At 40.6% G+C, this 16998-nt stretch overlaps 1 protein-coding gene across 2 annotated transcripts in view; it reads right to left on the bottom strand.

The window, feature by feature from the left end:
• Nucleotides 1–16998, bottom strand: part of DCAF8 (DDB1 and CUL4 associated factor 8) — a 60928-nt gene that overhangs the window by 22394 nt on the left and 21536 nt on the right. For both annotated transcript variants that reach the window (XM_063440428.1, XM_063440427.1), the window contains exons 7-9: nucleotides 13338–13410; nucleotides 8818–8875; nucleotides 5503–5610 (exon numbers count right to left, since the gene is read on the bottom strand). In XM_063440428.1, coding sequence (XP_063296498.1) covers nucleotides 5503–5610; nucleotides 8818–8875; nucleotides 13338–13410 — 239 coding nt within the window. The remainder of the gene's footprint in view (nucleotides 1–5502; nucleotides 5611–8817; nucleotides 8876–13337; nucleotides 13411–16998) is intronic.

Here is a 16998-nt window from a genome sequence, read left to right as displayed (position 1 = left end):
TTAGCATATACAGATTATGCGGTTATTTGTGGGGAATTGTCAAACTCTAGAGAGATAAGAAAAGGGTATGGTTAAATTTGCATCAATCAATATCCACGGTCTAAATCTCCCACATAAAAGATAGGCCTTTAACGATTATTTAGTAGCAGAAAAAAATTCAAGTGGTCTGACTCCTGATACAAGAGACTCACTGGACCTTAGGAGATAGTACCAGGTGGCTTGGCAAAAATGTTCCATTATTATCGATTTCCTCAAAGAAAGACGAAAAGAAAGCTGGAGTGGCTATTTGTTTTTCTAAATTACTACAAGTAGAAATAAAACACGAGGACATTGATACAGAAGGTAGATTTATAATTCTGATTTGTGAAATTGATGGGGATCTGTACACAATTGTGAATGTATATTTACCTAATAGTAATCTGATGAGACTGCTCTCCCATATTCTAGAACCAGTTGATAAAGTTTCTATGGGGTATGTGATAATAGGAGGGGATTTTAATTGTGTTTTGGATACTGTATTAGACAAATTTAATAATAATAATAAGACAACGTCGGATAAAAATGGCGTAAGAAATGCAAGTATTTTCCATAACATAATAAAAAAAAATAACCTCTGACATTTGGAGGGTTCGGAACCCCGTAGCTAAAGAATACACGTTTTACTCTTGGCCGCACAATTCATATTAAAGAATTGATTTCTTCCTAGGAGACCCAAAAGTGATAGAAAAAGTGACAAATATAGTGATCAAAATAATGATTTGGTCAGACCATAACATTATTTTAATGGATTTAAAAGATGGAAAATATATTTATCCTAGAACTACCTGGAAACTAGTATCACAGTATTTTTTTGAGGAAAATAGACCGGGAGATACTTCAGATTTAATTACCTGGTAAAAATTAGATATTATCGACAAAATAAAGCAGATAAAATGTTATCAAACCAACTGAAAAATAAATTAGCAGATAATCATATAGATAAAATTATACATGAAGGTAAAACGTATAGAGCTCCGAATGAAATAGGGGAGACCTTTAATCAATTTTATAAGTCCCTTTACAACTTGCCCAATAGACCTACGGATGAATCAATAGATAATTATATAAAAGATCTTGAAGTACCAAAAATATCCCCAGATCAATTAGAATTATTAAACAAGGCCATCACTAAAGAAGTAACAGAAGCAATAAATAAATTAGCCAATTGTAAAATTCCTGGACCAGATGGCTTTAGTAATGAGTTCTTCAAGGTAATGAAAAACATAATTGTGGAACCGTTAAAGTACCACTCTAGGCACCCAGACCACTTCAGCTTAATGAAGTGGTCTGGGTGCCAGGTCTGTCTAGGATTAACCCTTTTTTTTTTTATAAACATAGCAGTTTCAGAGAAACTGCTATGTTTATAATAGGGTTAATCCAGCCTCCAAATCCTCTAGTGGCTGTCTCACTGACAGCCGCTAGAGGCGCTTGCGTGATTCTCACTGTGAAAATCACAGTGAGAGCACGCAAGCGTCCATAGGAAAACATTGTAAATGCTTTCCTATGTGACCGGCTGAATGCGCGTGCAGCTCTTGCCGCGCATGCGTATTCAGCCGACGGGGAGGATCGGAGGCGGAGAGGAGGAGGAGAGCTCCCCGCCCGGCGCTGGAATAAAGGTAAGTTTTAACCCTTTCCTCATCCCAGAGCCCGGCGGGAGGGGGACCCTGAGGGTGGGGGCACCCTCAGGGCACTAAAGAGGTCCTTTAACTAGAACTTTCAATAACGCTGTAAACAGAGGATCATTTCCACAGGAGATGCTGAGGGCCAATATTCTGCCAATTTTGAAGACAGGCAAAATATCAACAGATGTCTTACCTGAAATCATTAAACCAGACCAGGTTGGATTTGTCCCTGGGAGAAACGCAGGAAAAAAAATATCAGAAGGTTAATAGATTCAATTGATTTAGCAGATAAGAAAGGGAGTCCCCTGCTGATCCGGTCATTAGACGAAGAGAAAGCGTTTGACAGGGTCAGCTGGGGATTCATGTTTAAGGCTTTAACCCCTTAAGGACCAAACTTCTGGAATAAAAGGAAATCATGACATGTCACACATGTCATGTGTCCTTAAGGGGTTAAAGGCCTTTAATATCTCGGGGTGGGTGTTAGATGTGATAGGCACCCTGTATAAGAAACCGGCAGCTCGGTCCATAGGTCAAAATATAATAGGTTCAAATTGGTTTGGCTTGGAAAATGGTACAAGACAAGGCTGTCCTTTGTCGCCAATTTTGTATATCATTACTGTTGAAATATTTGCTTCGAAAATTAGACAAAACACGCTAATTAAGGGTCTGCCTATTTCTAAAGGAGATTTAAAGATCTCATAATATGCAGATGACACTCTCTTATATGTCGCTGATCCAGAAAATTCTTTGCCATATGTGATCTCTTTAATGGAAACATTTTACAAAGTGATCAATAAATGGTATTTGGTACCTTCAAAAATGTCAAGAGTGTTACAAAATAATAACGACCTACGTTGGAGATGTGGAGAAACTAAGGGGGATTATCTCCACATATGGTGGAGCTGCAAAAAGGTAATAAATACCCTTTTGGCTTATGGCTAAATCATTACTGTACAGTTTAAATGATATAAAAATAAAAGCTACACCAGAAATTATGTTGTTGCACTTGAGATGGCCTTTCCTTAGCAAAACGAATCAAGTTCTGACAACACACTGCCTGGTAGCAGCAAAGATTATTATTGCCAGGAATTGGAAAAATGCACAGCCGTTCAATGAGTTACAGCTCATTTAACAATTGAAATACCAGATTCAAATGGAAACAGGGTTGAATAAAATTAAAAATCAATATAAGGACTATAATAAATGGGTAAATTGGCTAAAAACATTGGAGCAACTAGAGAGGGAACTATTAATAGTGACTTAATAAGCCCTAGAGAGATAAGAACGAAATAGACATTACTCCTCACAAACAATAAAAACAACTGACTTTGCTGGAAGTAACGGTGTGAATGAAGGTATGAATGTGTTAATTTTTCTTTTTTTCTTTCAGTTTTGAAGATTTGCTGGGTTCCCACTCCTCCTCCCACTTTGTCTCTTTGGTAAGGTGATACCCCTCAAGGAATACCAATAAGAAAGAGAATAAATGAATTTATAAAGTTTAAATAAGTAAGGTAATTTTAATTAATAAACAAAATAGAAGGGCGGAGTCTGACCGCCAAGCCAAGCAGATGCGCGGGGAAAGAGCTCCTGGTGGGCGAGTGAAACTTAAAGCAATATCGGAAGCTATATAGCCCAACGACTCCCCACGGTGTGCTACCCACGTCAGGAGTGCATCGAGGACTCGGAGGATACCCTTCTGAAGCCTGTCGGGGCATATAAACCAAGAAGCAATCTGAGGCCTGTGGGAGTTGGTGCCAGAGGGAGGTGGCAGCTCTCTTCAACGCCAGAATCCCCAGCAACCACAACTCACCTCCTAACCACCCCCCCCCCCCCCCCCGGACCGGTGGGGGTTATCCCGGTCCCTGCAAGACGCACGGGCAAACGACAACAGCGAGCAGGCATACATACTGGGAGCACGTCCAAGATGGCCGCCAATCGAAAGCCACAGAGAGGAGCCACGAGCATCTGATTACAGCCTTACTCCCTAGAAGCCCTCGACCGGCTCTGCTCGGCCTTCCACGAGATGCTGCGCAGCAGGGGTATGTCCTCTCTCCAACCGGCCCGGGCGGTGGCCTTGTGGATCCGCCCGGAGACCCGCCGACGCTACTACGGTGCCCCACTGCAGGCACTCCAAGCGGGCGTCCGCCCAATTAAGCACCGGCAAGCGCACAGACAGGAGAGAGATCGCACCAACCCGGGCACATACATCCACACAAGCGGTAAGGAGAACGCCAGGGGCACTACGGAGCTGGCCCTAGCCGCAGATACACCGCACTGAGGAGCACCAAGAGAGACACACGCAGTCACAGTGGCCAAATCTTCCCAACATTGGGCATAGGTTGAAGCGCCCAAAATGAACTGTATGAGAGGCATGCTGCGCAATACCAGGGGACACTCAGTATGCTTATAGGTTATGTTTTTGTAGTATTCAATTTGTTGATAAACTTTTCTAACGCCTCATACTAGCTATGTCCAGATTTCATACAGATGGGTTAACACAGAACTGCAGGGGTTAAAGCGGACTGTCTCGCTCCTCTATTACATAGCCTGAGGCACCCCTGGCTCCCATGTAAGCAGACTACCAAGTTGTAACCAGCCGCTGCACATGCCAGGCAGCTCAAGCTCCCCTGCCAACATGAGCATCTTAATATAGGGCAGCCCTTATCATGCCTAGAACCCATTGGTACACCAAAAAGGCATAGCATGATTATAAGCCTGCAGCCATCTAACCAGCATGACCCTAGATTGTTTCGCCATGGGTACCATGCCCCTCAATAGCACATAGAACGCTATGTACCCAACGTATGGTATCTTCACACTATTATAATGCTGAAAATCCAACGTATAGTGTCTCCACACGGTTATAATGCTATGACTCCAACGTATAGTAACTTCACACTGTTATAATGCTACGACTCCAACGTATAGTATCTTCACACTGTTATAAATCTACGTCTCCAACGTATAGTATCTTCACACTGTTATATTAATTCTAACATTGTTCCTAGCTTGTCTCAACATATATAAGAAAAATTGTGCAACTCTCCTTCATGTCACTGTGACAAAAACAATGATCAACTCATGTGTGCTGCTGTGGCACTTGACACTTGTTTGTAACTATCTAAGCACAGAAAAATAAAGAATTAAAATAATAAACAAAAAAAAGGAGATCGGGATGAGCCAGTAAATATTTATGATGACTAATATACCAAGCCATAAATGATGAAATATTCGAAACGATAAAACGGCAGATATGGTCTGAAATATAAGAAAAAAAAAAAAAATAGAATGTCTCTCTCAGTCTAGACGTAATGAAATGGACTATAAATAGGTTTTCTTTTTCAGCTCAGAAAGAAATTAAGACAGAAAGATAAATGTCCCCAAATATTAATTCAATGACTGTCAAAGTGCTGCTCCAGGACGGCTGCAAAGGGACACGTTTTAAAGAGGAAGCATCACTAGAAGTTAAAAAGGTGTAGATACGATTTTGTCAATATAAACATTTTTTCCATGGACATCAAATAAGGGAAATGTTCGTGTCACTGTCTTGTAAGAAAGCATATAGATCAGAAACATTTATTAAATATATTGTCAAAAGACGAGCTGGTTGATGTACTTTTGTAATAAGTAGGGAAGTGGATCAAAAAAGAAAGAAAATACACACACAAGACATTACAAATACAATATTATCCCAAATGAAGCTAGCTTACGAATACAGCAGAGGGAGGGATTGATTAGTTAAACCAAGTGTATATGATCAGACTGCTTTCTCGCAACCTTTCATATTGTATATGAAAATAACAAATTGTATGACAATGAAAGCAGCTCCTTACGCCCTTACCTGTGGCGTTATTTCGGTGTCCTTTGTATCGTTTGATGTACTCTGCACCATCACTGTGAGAAGAGTTAAATAGGTATATGTCTTCATCGTTATAGCTGGCGAGGAGCTCTGGGAAAGAAACAAAAGAATCTTTACTGATTCTAGTTAAAATGTTTATGTGTGGAGTGCACAATGTGGGTTCAGTCTACTAATGCAAGAAAGTCAAGGGTCTAACTATGATGATATCTGCAACAGTCAATCCCGTATTTGTGTGGCCCCTGGTAAATATGCACAATGCCTAATCCAATGATGGACATAATGGAGGGGGGCTGCCAAGACTTCTCGGTTCCAATGATATTGCTGGATTTAGTTATATTTTAGCAGATTACAGAGGCAAGTTACCTTTTATGCAAGTAAAAGGTTAACCAAAGATCACCTTGCTTTACAACTGGGAAGAAACTGGGATATAAAATACAAAATTGAAGAAAAAAAATAATTAAATCACACCTTAGAGCTTAGACATTACTTTTCCTGCAATGTAAATAAAATATGTTCCTGTTATAGGGTTGAACTATAAAACCAGGATGTGACGGAAGCTCCCATGCCACGGCACTTTGGAAAGGGCTAAAGTCTGCCCACGGACTATGGGCCTAGTTCCATGAACCCTTAAAAGGGACTATTTTCACTGTAGGAAGATGTATAGGATCTCAGGACACTTGCTGTGCTTCCCAGATTGACATGAGGACCTCTGGGGTTCGCCTAGATTCACATTACACCTTGAGTGCCTGACTGGGAGATATCCTGAATTACTCTAGAACTGTTCCTCAATCAGGACTCTGCAGAGGTCCGGTCAATCTTTAAGCGGGTATCGCTCGGTCCTCTGACCACCAAACAAAGCATGCTATTTGGAGGGGAGCCGGCAGGCAAGAAGGCATCGGAGGATACCTGGGACTTGAGTGTGCTCCCTTCCCCAGAGGTTCAGGAACCCCTTTTTTGAGATTAGAAACCAAGACGCTGCATGCCTGGAATGAATTACTGGATCGGAGAGTAGCTGCGACTCAATAAAACTTTAACACGCTGTAGCTTAAATTCCCCAATCAGTGACGGTGCTCAGTGACAAGCCTTTCAGGGGTATATATTGTGTGGGGTACAATAAAGGGAAAGAGGTTCTGTTGGACATTTTTGGTTCTGTGTTTCAAAGTCTATGAGGGCACAGCAGGGACCCGATTGTATTAACTGGGGATAATGTAATTAGGTCTCCAGGCAGATTGGCGCTGGGAAGGGACAACCATACTGTATATTGTATTGAATGGAGGACCCCCTGCTATAAATAGCCGTGTGCCGTGTAATAAAATCTCACTCGTCTAATGTGTGGGGGAGAGCTATAGTCTTTGCTTTACAGGAGAGAAGGTCTCCTTAGTAAATCACTGCAGCATAGAATGATGGAAGAGGACCTCATAAACTCCTGTCAAGCTTTGGAGACTGGGTCTGAAGTGCTCCAGAGTCCCTGGTAGCAGCTAGGAAACGGACCTGGCGGATGTAGAGTATGGGATCTCCGTCACATGGGATATCTAAAGCCACAGAAATAAAACTCATGGGCAATATGTATGTGCGCGTCAGAGAGCAATAAAACATGTGGTAACGGAATATATAATCACAGACATCCATGATGTATTCAATGTAGATATACTCACCTCCAAACCAGCGTCGCCATGTCCTCCACTTTATTGGTGTTACATCACATCTGCTCTCACTCCTCCACTGATCTTCCTTAATTTGCCCAATTTGGGTAAACTTCCCCAAGCAGAGCAATTCTCCTCTATACTCCCTAGCAGCATCAATTAAGGAGTTAGCATAGCAAGTACAGCGCACGCGCGGCAGTTGCCATGTGTTTAGCGCAACCTATGGTTTCTTCTTCTCCGAGCCCACGATGAAGAACTGGCTGATGTGGGATAAGGAAAAAAAAAACTTCTGGAACAGTTTTTTTGCTCTCTCAATCTATAACTTTGCTAGCATGATTTATTGATGAAATGGTCTGTTCTTAAAAAAAAGTATCCTGACGATACCATTAAAATTACTTAACCATAAAACGGACTATGTGGCCAACTTCTGGGGGCAAGCATGTTTTTTTAAGAGAATGCCCTGCACCCCCAGCTATGATAAACGTGTAGATGTTGATGGAACAATTGAAAAGGCAAAGAGAATAATTACATTTATAGCGTCCTTAGAATTATTTGCATAGTAATTAGCATTCAGTGTGATTAACCAGTGTTCTAGCTTCCAAAAAAAAAAAAAAAATTCCTTCTTGCAAAGAAAGTTCATTATTGCATTGTATGGTATGCTTGAAGGAAGACACACAGAGAGACACACACACACACAATAAAAAGGGATGGGGCCCCCAGCTCTCAGAAGATCTGATAGATAGCTGAGCTGTTAAAGAAGAGAAACACTGACACAGTGCTTCCCAACATTCACATACAGAGGAGGGAAGACAGTGGGTTATAACAGCACTGCAAACCTTTCATCCACTGACCACTGAGATACACATTATAACCCTAAATGTGATTGGTGCCCGCACAGCAGGCTACTTTGTTCTTTAAAAAGCGGACAGAGGAGGTCACACTACACATCTTGATTTGTCCCTGAGGAAGTCCTTTTCCAGGACGAAACGCGTTGGGGGGGGGGGGGGGGGGGGGGAGAGACCAAGACCGCACCTATATTTTGATTTTATTTACTCTTTGTTTAGTTATTTGTATTATTTAGGTGTTTTTTTTTCTACTTTTGTTGTTTTTATTTTTATCCGGCTTCTTCAAATCCTTGCCCCTAGGAGAAGAGTCATTGGGATCATCCAAGTATTTGATACGCTGGATTTTTACATATAACTTGAATAAAATTGATGTCATTCATTTTACTGGTGCACTATGTCTTCTGTGTCTCTCCCTCTGCATAAGGTTGAAAAGGAAGAATATCTGATTTCTATTGAATCCTAAAGACCTCTATATATCTGCACTATACTTCCACCCTGTGAGTGCAATTCATACAAGCGCACTTGAGGTGTTTTAAACATACTACACCATTTGTTTGTCTGTATCGGTTCCTTTTTTGTAGATTGTATTTCCTTTGTATTATACAAAGAGTAAAGGAGGCCATCATGAGGCACCTATTAAACTCAGGTGTTCATAGAGAAGACCCATAGGCCACCCCGCTACATGAATTAAAAGAAACCCTTCAACACAAATAGGCTCAATAGCAGGGTCACTGACTTATGGAACCACCTGGGTCAAGGGGAACATTTACAGCTAATGAGCAATTCAAAGCAGAAACGGACGTACATACCTGTGCCATCATGACTGTACACCAGACAGGTAATGTTAGCCTTGGCCTCACTTGTGACCTGCAACCACAAACACAGTCTGATGAGTACGTATTGCACAGGAGTGAGGGATTAGAAGATAGCAAATCTCTATTTCAGATTTTTAATATTCCTGTGTATACAGCCTAGAAGATAAATGTGGATGTGGATGTGGTCAGATTTCAAGCAGATGTGTATAATTACAATTTACTGTGTAATGGAAGCTGCTGACGTTATCCTAGCGGGGGTTCATCGCAGGAGGATGTCTGAGCAGAGACAGATCTGCTTTAAATATAAATTGTACGAGCGCCAAAGATCATGCGGCTCATTTTACTCATCACTTTACAGTAACTTCCCATCAGTACAACACAACCTCTGTCCCATTTTTTTTTTTTTTATTATTGAAATATCTTTTTCCTGACGTGACATTCATTTTTGGAGGGGGAGGGGTAGGGGTGAGGGGAGAGAGAGACTGGTTCACGTAAAGGATTACTATAACCCTTTCTTACGAAATGTTTTAAAGGGACATGCATCACGTTGAGACACCGATCTCATTCAAAAGCTTTATATATTTTACCCACATATCCCGGGCTTCTTCTTGCTTATGCCTTTCACACACACTCCAGTAGGGACACTGATCTAACCAATCAGTGTTCTATTCCTAGGAATGCTGAGGAAAAATGCATCTGGCATGACTGACAGATTTACACATGCGCAGTAAAAAAAAAAAATCTCTTCATCTTGAAACATCCTTACAGGGGTAGAAAAGAGGGAGTCTGATCAGTGGGATCGTATAGAGCAGGCTCTGGTGTTGTTGGGTTTCTCTCTCCTGCTGCTGCTGCTGCACACAGATGCAGTTTATGTCCTTAGCGGACTGGTCTAAAGCAACTCCCAGTAATACTAACTGACCATATAAATAGGAAGTTTATTACTGGATACAAGCAAAAATAGGTTGCTTTATTACTTACCTTTCATGTTTTTTATTTTGGTTTGTACAGATATGTTTAAACGTGTTTTCTTGCTGGTTTAAAAAAAAATAGTTGTCAAGTGATGCATGTCCCTTTAATTTATAATGCCATATTCAACCCCTATTTCTAACCCCAACTCCCAAACCTGTGTATAATAATAAGAAAGAAATACAAAAATACAACAAACAAGTTATTTGGAATTCAGCATCGAGCAAAGTTACCTTCGCTGAATTCCACATCCTATCCAGCGTGACGCTTCCCTCTCTGTGGTCCAATCAAATGCTTCTTATGAGAGAAGAATCTGATTGGTCTCATCTCCCTGGATAAGAGCCGGATAGGAGAGGGAGGAAAAGGAGAGGATTTTAAGGAGGGAGGGGAAATTAAAGCTTCCCTTGCAGACACACAAGGTAGAACCTCACATCTCTATTTCTGCACAGAATTGAAAGATTTCCAGGCTGCCTATCAATTGGCACAAAAAAGTAAAAATAATTCTGTATGCAGAGCGTTTTAAGCAGAAAGGCTGCACATTCCTACAACCACAACCACTGAAAGCGAGATGTAGCAAGCGCTTTACATGTTTGTTGGCGCAGTGGTAGTGCCATTTATACTAGCTATAGTAGGCTCTTGGATTAAATAAGAGCCCATAACACCATACCTATCTACATCAGTACCTTAATATAAATTACACAGTTACCCTGTTAAACCAGACATACTCACACATACTGGATTATTACTCATAAACATGCATACCCACTCCCTCCCAATTCCTATACATAAATACTAGCACATCAACAGTAGGTTAGACTTTCCCATATATAAATATATAACATACAGGCCTCTCATACAAACTCCAATATATACAGCATGTGCTTAGAATTAGATTATCCCATGGCTTACAGCCACAGCCTCTCACACAGATATATAGACACCTTGTTTAAAGCCTATATACTCCCATTTCAACTCTAGACCATTTAATTTTAATTTAATATTCAGCTTTCCCACCTCACCTCCATACCACGGGTTCATCTGTAGCTGCAAGCTTTTAAGCCACACCATATTCAATCCCCACGTTCATGCATTAAAGCTCTCACTTCTATACTTTTTATTTTAAATCTCTAGGCTGCCTATTCCTTCTCCTCCAGACCACTAGTGAGGAGCACAAAGACTTCCACTGATCCCATGTGGTATTTATATTTCCAGCTACCGCTCAGTCTCTTCTTCTGATATATACTTCCTGGCTGCTACGCCCTTATTCTGATATCCCCATCTCTCTGGCCCTGACACAGGTACACAGATAATGTCAGACAGGGAACAGTACACAGACCCTTTGGGAAGCCACTGCTAAGAAGGCCCATTGTAAGAGGCTTTATTTACACCTAGCTGTAAGTCATGCAATGCATTTTTTAAAAATATTTTCTGGGGTTTGAACAAACAAGTCACTGGGCAGTATTAGTCTCAGGCACAAAGTCCCAGTATGCCAAGAGTGCAGGACATTAACATAACTTCACATTAAATGCTGTCTGAGATCGATTGGAAGATTAGGAACAACTATGTAGCTGCACCCAGTCTTGAATGTAAAATACCTGCAGTTAAAGCGTTAACTGCAGGTAAGCGTTAAGCGTTAAATGTAAAACTGCAGTTAAAGCGTTTTGAAAACAAACTTGGATTTGTCAGGTCATAAGTGACAATGTATATACAAACATTTACACAAGTGAACAGCAAGTCACTAATCAGGAGAACACACTCTGTACTACATGATACTTTGTATTGATTAGTGCAGCACACTTTGTAAGCTTTTTCAACAATTTGATTCCTCCACCTCCATAGGACTGACATAGGAAGAAAACCCTGACATTTTTATAACTCTTTTGCAGAGTTTACACATAAGCAGAAAACTAGCAGTTTAGCTAAAGGGACACTATAGGCACCCAGACCACTTCAGCTTAATGAAGTGGTCTGGGTGCCAGGTCCCTCTAGGATTAACCCTTTTTTTTTTATAAACATAGCAGTTTCAGAGAAACTGCTATGTTTATAAATGGGTTAATCCAGCCTCCAAATCCTCTAGTAGCTGTCTCACTGACAGCCGCTAGAGGCGCTTGCGTGATTATCACTGTGAAAATCACAGTGAGAGCACGCAAGCATCCATAGGAAAGTATTGTAAATGCTTTCCTATGAGACCAGCTGAATGCGTGCGCAGCTCTTGCCACGCATGTGCATTCAGCCGAAAGGGAGGATCGGAGGCGGAGAGGAGAGGAGGAGGAGAGCTCCCCGCCCAGCGCTGGAGAAAGGCAAGTGTTTAACCCTTTCCTCTCTCCAGAGCCTGGCAGGAGGGGGTCCCTGAGGGTGGGGGCACCCTCAGGGCACTATAGTGCAAGGAAAACGAGTATGTTTTCCTGGCACTATAGTGGTCCTTTAAGCAATGCATTTTTAAATTATTGCCGTTATTGATAAACTGCAATAATTACACTGCCGGGTTAACTCCATCTCTAGTGGTAGTCTATCAGTCAGTTACTAGAGGCGCTTCTAGGTCGTTGGGTGAATTTTTGTCACCTGCCACAGGACGTCCTCAAGCTGTGCATGAGGACATCTAGCATCAGCTAAAACACCACAGGAGAGTATTGATTAAACGCTGTCATATGGGGTAGTCCTAATACGAGCGAGGCACTGGCCGCACATGCGCAATAGGTCCCCGACGTCGGGGGTGAAGTCTGCTCGGTGCTGGATTCAGGTAAGTGACAAATGGGTTCTGCGCTGCGGGAGGCACGAGAGTGAAGGGGACACTATAGTACTAGGAATTCAACTTTGCATTCCTAGCGTTATAACTTTCCTTTAAGTGAAGACATCTGCATGGACACTTGGGGACCCTGCACACAGGGTTAGGGAAGCTGGTTACGTTGGAGCATTATTGGAATATATAGGCGGGTCGGGGCGAAAGAAGGTAGGCTTACCAGTTAGTTGAAAAGAAATCAAAGAAATACATGCTCAGTGTGTATTTCATTGCTTTTAGTTATTGATCTCTGTGTGGTGTCTGTTTTGTCAGAGCAGCACCAGTGTCGCAGTATGGTTAAGTAAAGTAGAACAATTGGGCTTGGGGAGTGGCGGTGTGCGGAGAAGCTAATGGCGGATCGCAGGCCGCTTCGGAGTTATGGAATAAGTCACGGTTACCTGCCTGACTATTCTACCCCAGCAGCTGGCAGGTTGTAAAATTTCTTTGATTTCGTTGTCAAGTTGTGAACTAAGAAATAAAACTGTGGACGATGCACTCATTAAGATTAACAGAGTAACTTTGACATGGGTCAGCAGTCACGTTTATATATGCTTATTACATTGTGTGTAGAACAACAAGCTGGAGTGCCACTTTAAGCATTATGTCATGGGGGACAACATGTAGGTGCCCATTATATTAGTAGTATGGTATGTGGAGGTCTATGTAGTCATCTCCCTTTTAAAATTTAGCAGATGGATTAAATTATTAGTAAGTATTTATGTTTCCAATTAGTATTTTAAAAATAAAGTAAATCATAACAAAAACTCACAAGATGATGCGGACAAAATTTTTTCAACACGCCATTATTTTCATTTTCATTTATTTTCCGCTGATCGTAGATCCTTGGTGGAAGGAGAAATAAGGTAAAATAAACAAAAACTCTACAATTAGTAAAATACATTTTGCAGTATCTCCCAGTGCTCTTTAGCTATAGGAACGGACACTTCCCATGACTTTAATATGTTGACGCATCCCTTATATTTTGCAAATGTGTGTTTGTAAGGTCTAAAAACTAAATTAAAGGGACACTAAAGTCACCAAAACAACGTTATCTTAATGAAGCAGTTTTGGTGTATAGATCATGCTTGAAAAAGCCCCGTAGGTGGGGCGAAATGCATTGCATCTGAACAATCCGGAAGTTTTTGCACCAACACCGTGTATCCATGAGGATTGAGCTGCGAGGAGGACACTCTGATTATAGACCTTCTCTCTCTTTCTCGGACTATCGGTAGCAGGTTGCAGGAGACTGGTGTTTTATATTTTTATGCATTGGTAATAAAGAAATTCTTGGTTTACACATATCCGGACTGGCCCACGTTCTTTCTACACTGAGTGGATCCCACGATCACTGGGGGCTGATCCTCCCTGGAGCCTGATAGTTTGGGGTGGTACTTCAACCACTCCACCATTGTGAGTGAGATACCTATTTATTTATTGTTAATTTTGCACTGTACAAACATATTGCACTAGGTGTTGTATTATTTGTATTACAGAGCCGTGTTTTATTTGTTCCAGAAGCTCTGCAAGTATATCAGTCCTTTTTTTATTTATATTGGATATCCCTTGTCTGCACGTATATGCACTTTGGCACTCCACATATTGTGTAAATTTCTTAAAGCACTATAGCACTTTGGTATTATTGCATTGTAATCAAATGTGTTATATGCCCTTCAGATTTTTTAGGTGTGACTAACACTGTATTTTATTTATTGTAAGCTCACTCACTATTCCTTATTACCCGTATAGATCATGCCCCTGCAGCTTAACTGCTCAATAATCTGCCATTTAGGAGTTAAATCACTTTGTTTATGTAGTCCGAGTTGCACCTCGCTGCAAGTAATGTGCACAGCCTTCCTAAACACTTCCTGTAAAGAGAGATCTAATCTTTAAACGTATGTTTAATTCAGAATTTCCTATCACCTGCACGGTTAGTAGCTTGCTAGACCTTGCAAGAGCCTCCTGTGAATGAATAAAGTTCAATCTACCAGCGGGAAATAAACACTTCTAAAGTAAATTAACATCGGATTAAAAACGAAACCATTTTTTTTTTATACATTCTGTGCAAGTCACAGTCAGGGAACGTGTGGCTAGGGCTTCATAAAATAGAAACAAAAAAGTTATTTTAACTCCTAAACTCCAGTGAATTGAACAGTGAGATTGCAGGGGCATGATATATACATCAAAACTACTTCATTAAGCTAAAGTTGTTTTGGTGACTATAGGGGATTGTCAATGTTTTATTCAAATGTGTAAATTCTAGAGAAATTACAGCTTCTCTTTAAAAACCTTGTGTGTTTATGTATAAAGAAAATAATACTTTGAGATAACTGCCTCATTCAAAAGCTTTTGCTTTGAGTGCTAAAGTTGCCTCACTGCAGACTGAAAAAGCAGGTTAATATTTTTTTTTCATATATACCCACTTCTTTATTATGTTTCAACAGCCACTCCAGAGTGGACACTGACCGTGTCCTATCCATAGGAATGCTGCATTGGGCATGCCTAACAGATTTACACAGTTTAAATCTCTTTTAATCTTGAAAAATCCTAACACAAGGAGAAGAGATGGAGTTTAATCAGTTGTCAGGTTTCTCTCCTGCTACAGCACAATAATGCCCAGTTTCTATTATTAGTGGACTGGCCTAAAATCGGAGTGCCCAACAATACAATCTGACTAAGTTTATAATTGTGTAATTTGTTTAAAATGTTTGCTAGCTGTGTTATAAAAATTAGTAATCAACTGATGCATGTCCCTTTAAAAACCGAAGTTTCCCCCACCCCCTCTATCTTTACACTATTATTTTGCCGTTCATACATTTAAATCATGTTGATTTCCATTTGTTCTGTTTTCAATCATTAAGGAATAGCCTAGTTTACAGCAAATACAAAAACATGATTAAATATTTTGCTAATCTAGAAAAGATTTTTATAGACAATTTTTTACCTTACAAAATGTTAATACATATTTCATAGACGTGCACAAGAACACGCTATTGTGTTCTTTTAAGTTTCTTCCTTTCAAGCCCTCACTGCCCTGCCTTACAGGCTGAGATGGTCAAGATTGATGATCTTAGATGATTTAATACTTCCCCATAAAAAACGCATTGGAAGGCTAGAGTACATACGTGACCAAAAAACAAACAAAATAAAAATAAAACAAAATGTTGCAGAAATCAAATGCTCTCTATGAGCAGCATTTGATGGAGGATCAAGTCAGCCAGAAGGGGAAGTGCTTTGAGTGCCCTTAGGAAGACAGTCACTAGAGGTGTGTTTAACCACGCAAATAAAATATTGTCATTCCTACTAAACAGCAATGTTTTCCAATGTGTTTATTCATTTGTGACAGGCTTGTCTATGCACTTGCTGCTGTTTGACAGGCAGGAACCAGACGCATGCAGAGTGTGAGCGTTGTGACAATGTACGTACAAAGAGCACTACTGTGTGTATACAGTTCCTGTGAGCTATGTGTCCCTGTTCCTGTGTGTAGAGAGTGGACCTTGTTTTGTTGCATACAGAGATTGCATCTGCCTTGGCTAAAAACAGAAAGCAATCAAATGCCAGCTGCAACGTCTCACGGGGACTCCAGCAGCAATCATCGAGTACTGAATGCGGCTATCGCTACAGAACTTAGAAATGTTGCACTACACACTGATGAGGAATTCTCCACCTGTGTAAGGTTACTGATGGTTATACGGTCTGTAGCATTGGAGATGGACTTGGGGAGGGCTTACTGTTGAGGGTAAAGGGTAAAGGGCAAAGCGCAACTCATGCGTTTCTTAACCAGGTGATGTCTAAGAGTGATAGGAGTTACAGTCTGCAGTTTCATGAAGGCAGGTTGTCTTTGACCCCCAAATCCACACAAACTCTATGACCAAAAGCCTAGTTACGTCAACATTAACTACTCATAAGCAAAAGTACCCCTGACATACCCCCCATAATTACATGCGCTATCACGCCACTGTCTTTTTAACATTGAAATTATACCATAGTGATTACTATGCGCAGCTTCTAACATCAACTACTTTGTTTTTAATGAACCATGCAGTAAATTATCCATCTTAGAAATTTCAAACGAATTTCAAAAAAACAACAACAAAATACATTCAACATTTTCTAATTTTAAAAACTATTAATCCTTTAAATAGTTAAATGCAACCTGTATATAACTGCAACTCCCACTATGGTCAGCGAGTCCTGGGCTGTGATCAATGGGACGGTCATTAAATAAGGAAAACACAGATTTCATTAAATGAGGACTCACAGGTTTTATCCCAAGTGATAGTGGGTAAATGAGGGACTACTCTTCAAATTAGTGAACCAATTATTGTAATCTCACAAAGCAACACCTCATTGGGTTAAACATATATTTCCTTAATTAGATGTGCTAGTTGTGTTGCAGCCTGTATGCCTCCTACTCGGGAAGGTTATTAATC

Source organism: Pelobates fuscus, chromosome 13 (assembly GCF_036172605.1).
Source record: "Pelobates fuscus isolate aPelFus1 chromosome 13, aPelFus1.pri, whole genome shotgun sequence".
In the NCBI taxonomy this organism is placed as follows: Eukaryota; Metazoa; Chordata; class Amphibia; order Anura; family Pelobatidae; genus Pelobates; species Pelobates fuscus.
Note: the sequence above shows the minus strand (reverse complement) of the source record. Positions and strands in the feature narration are given on the sequence as shown.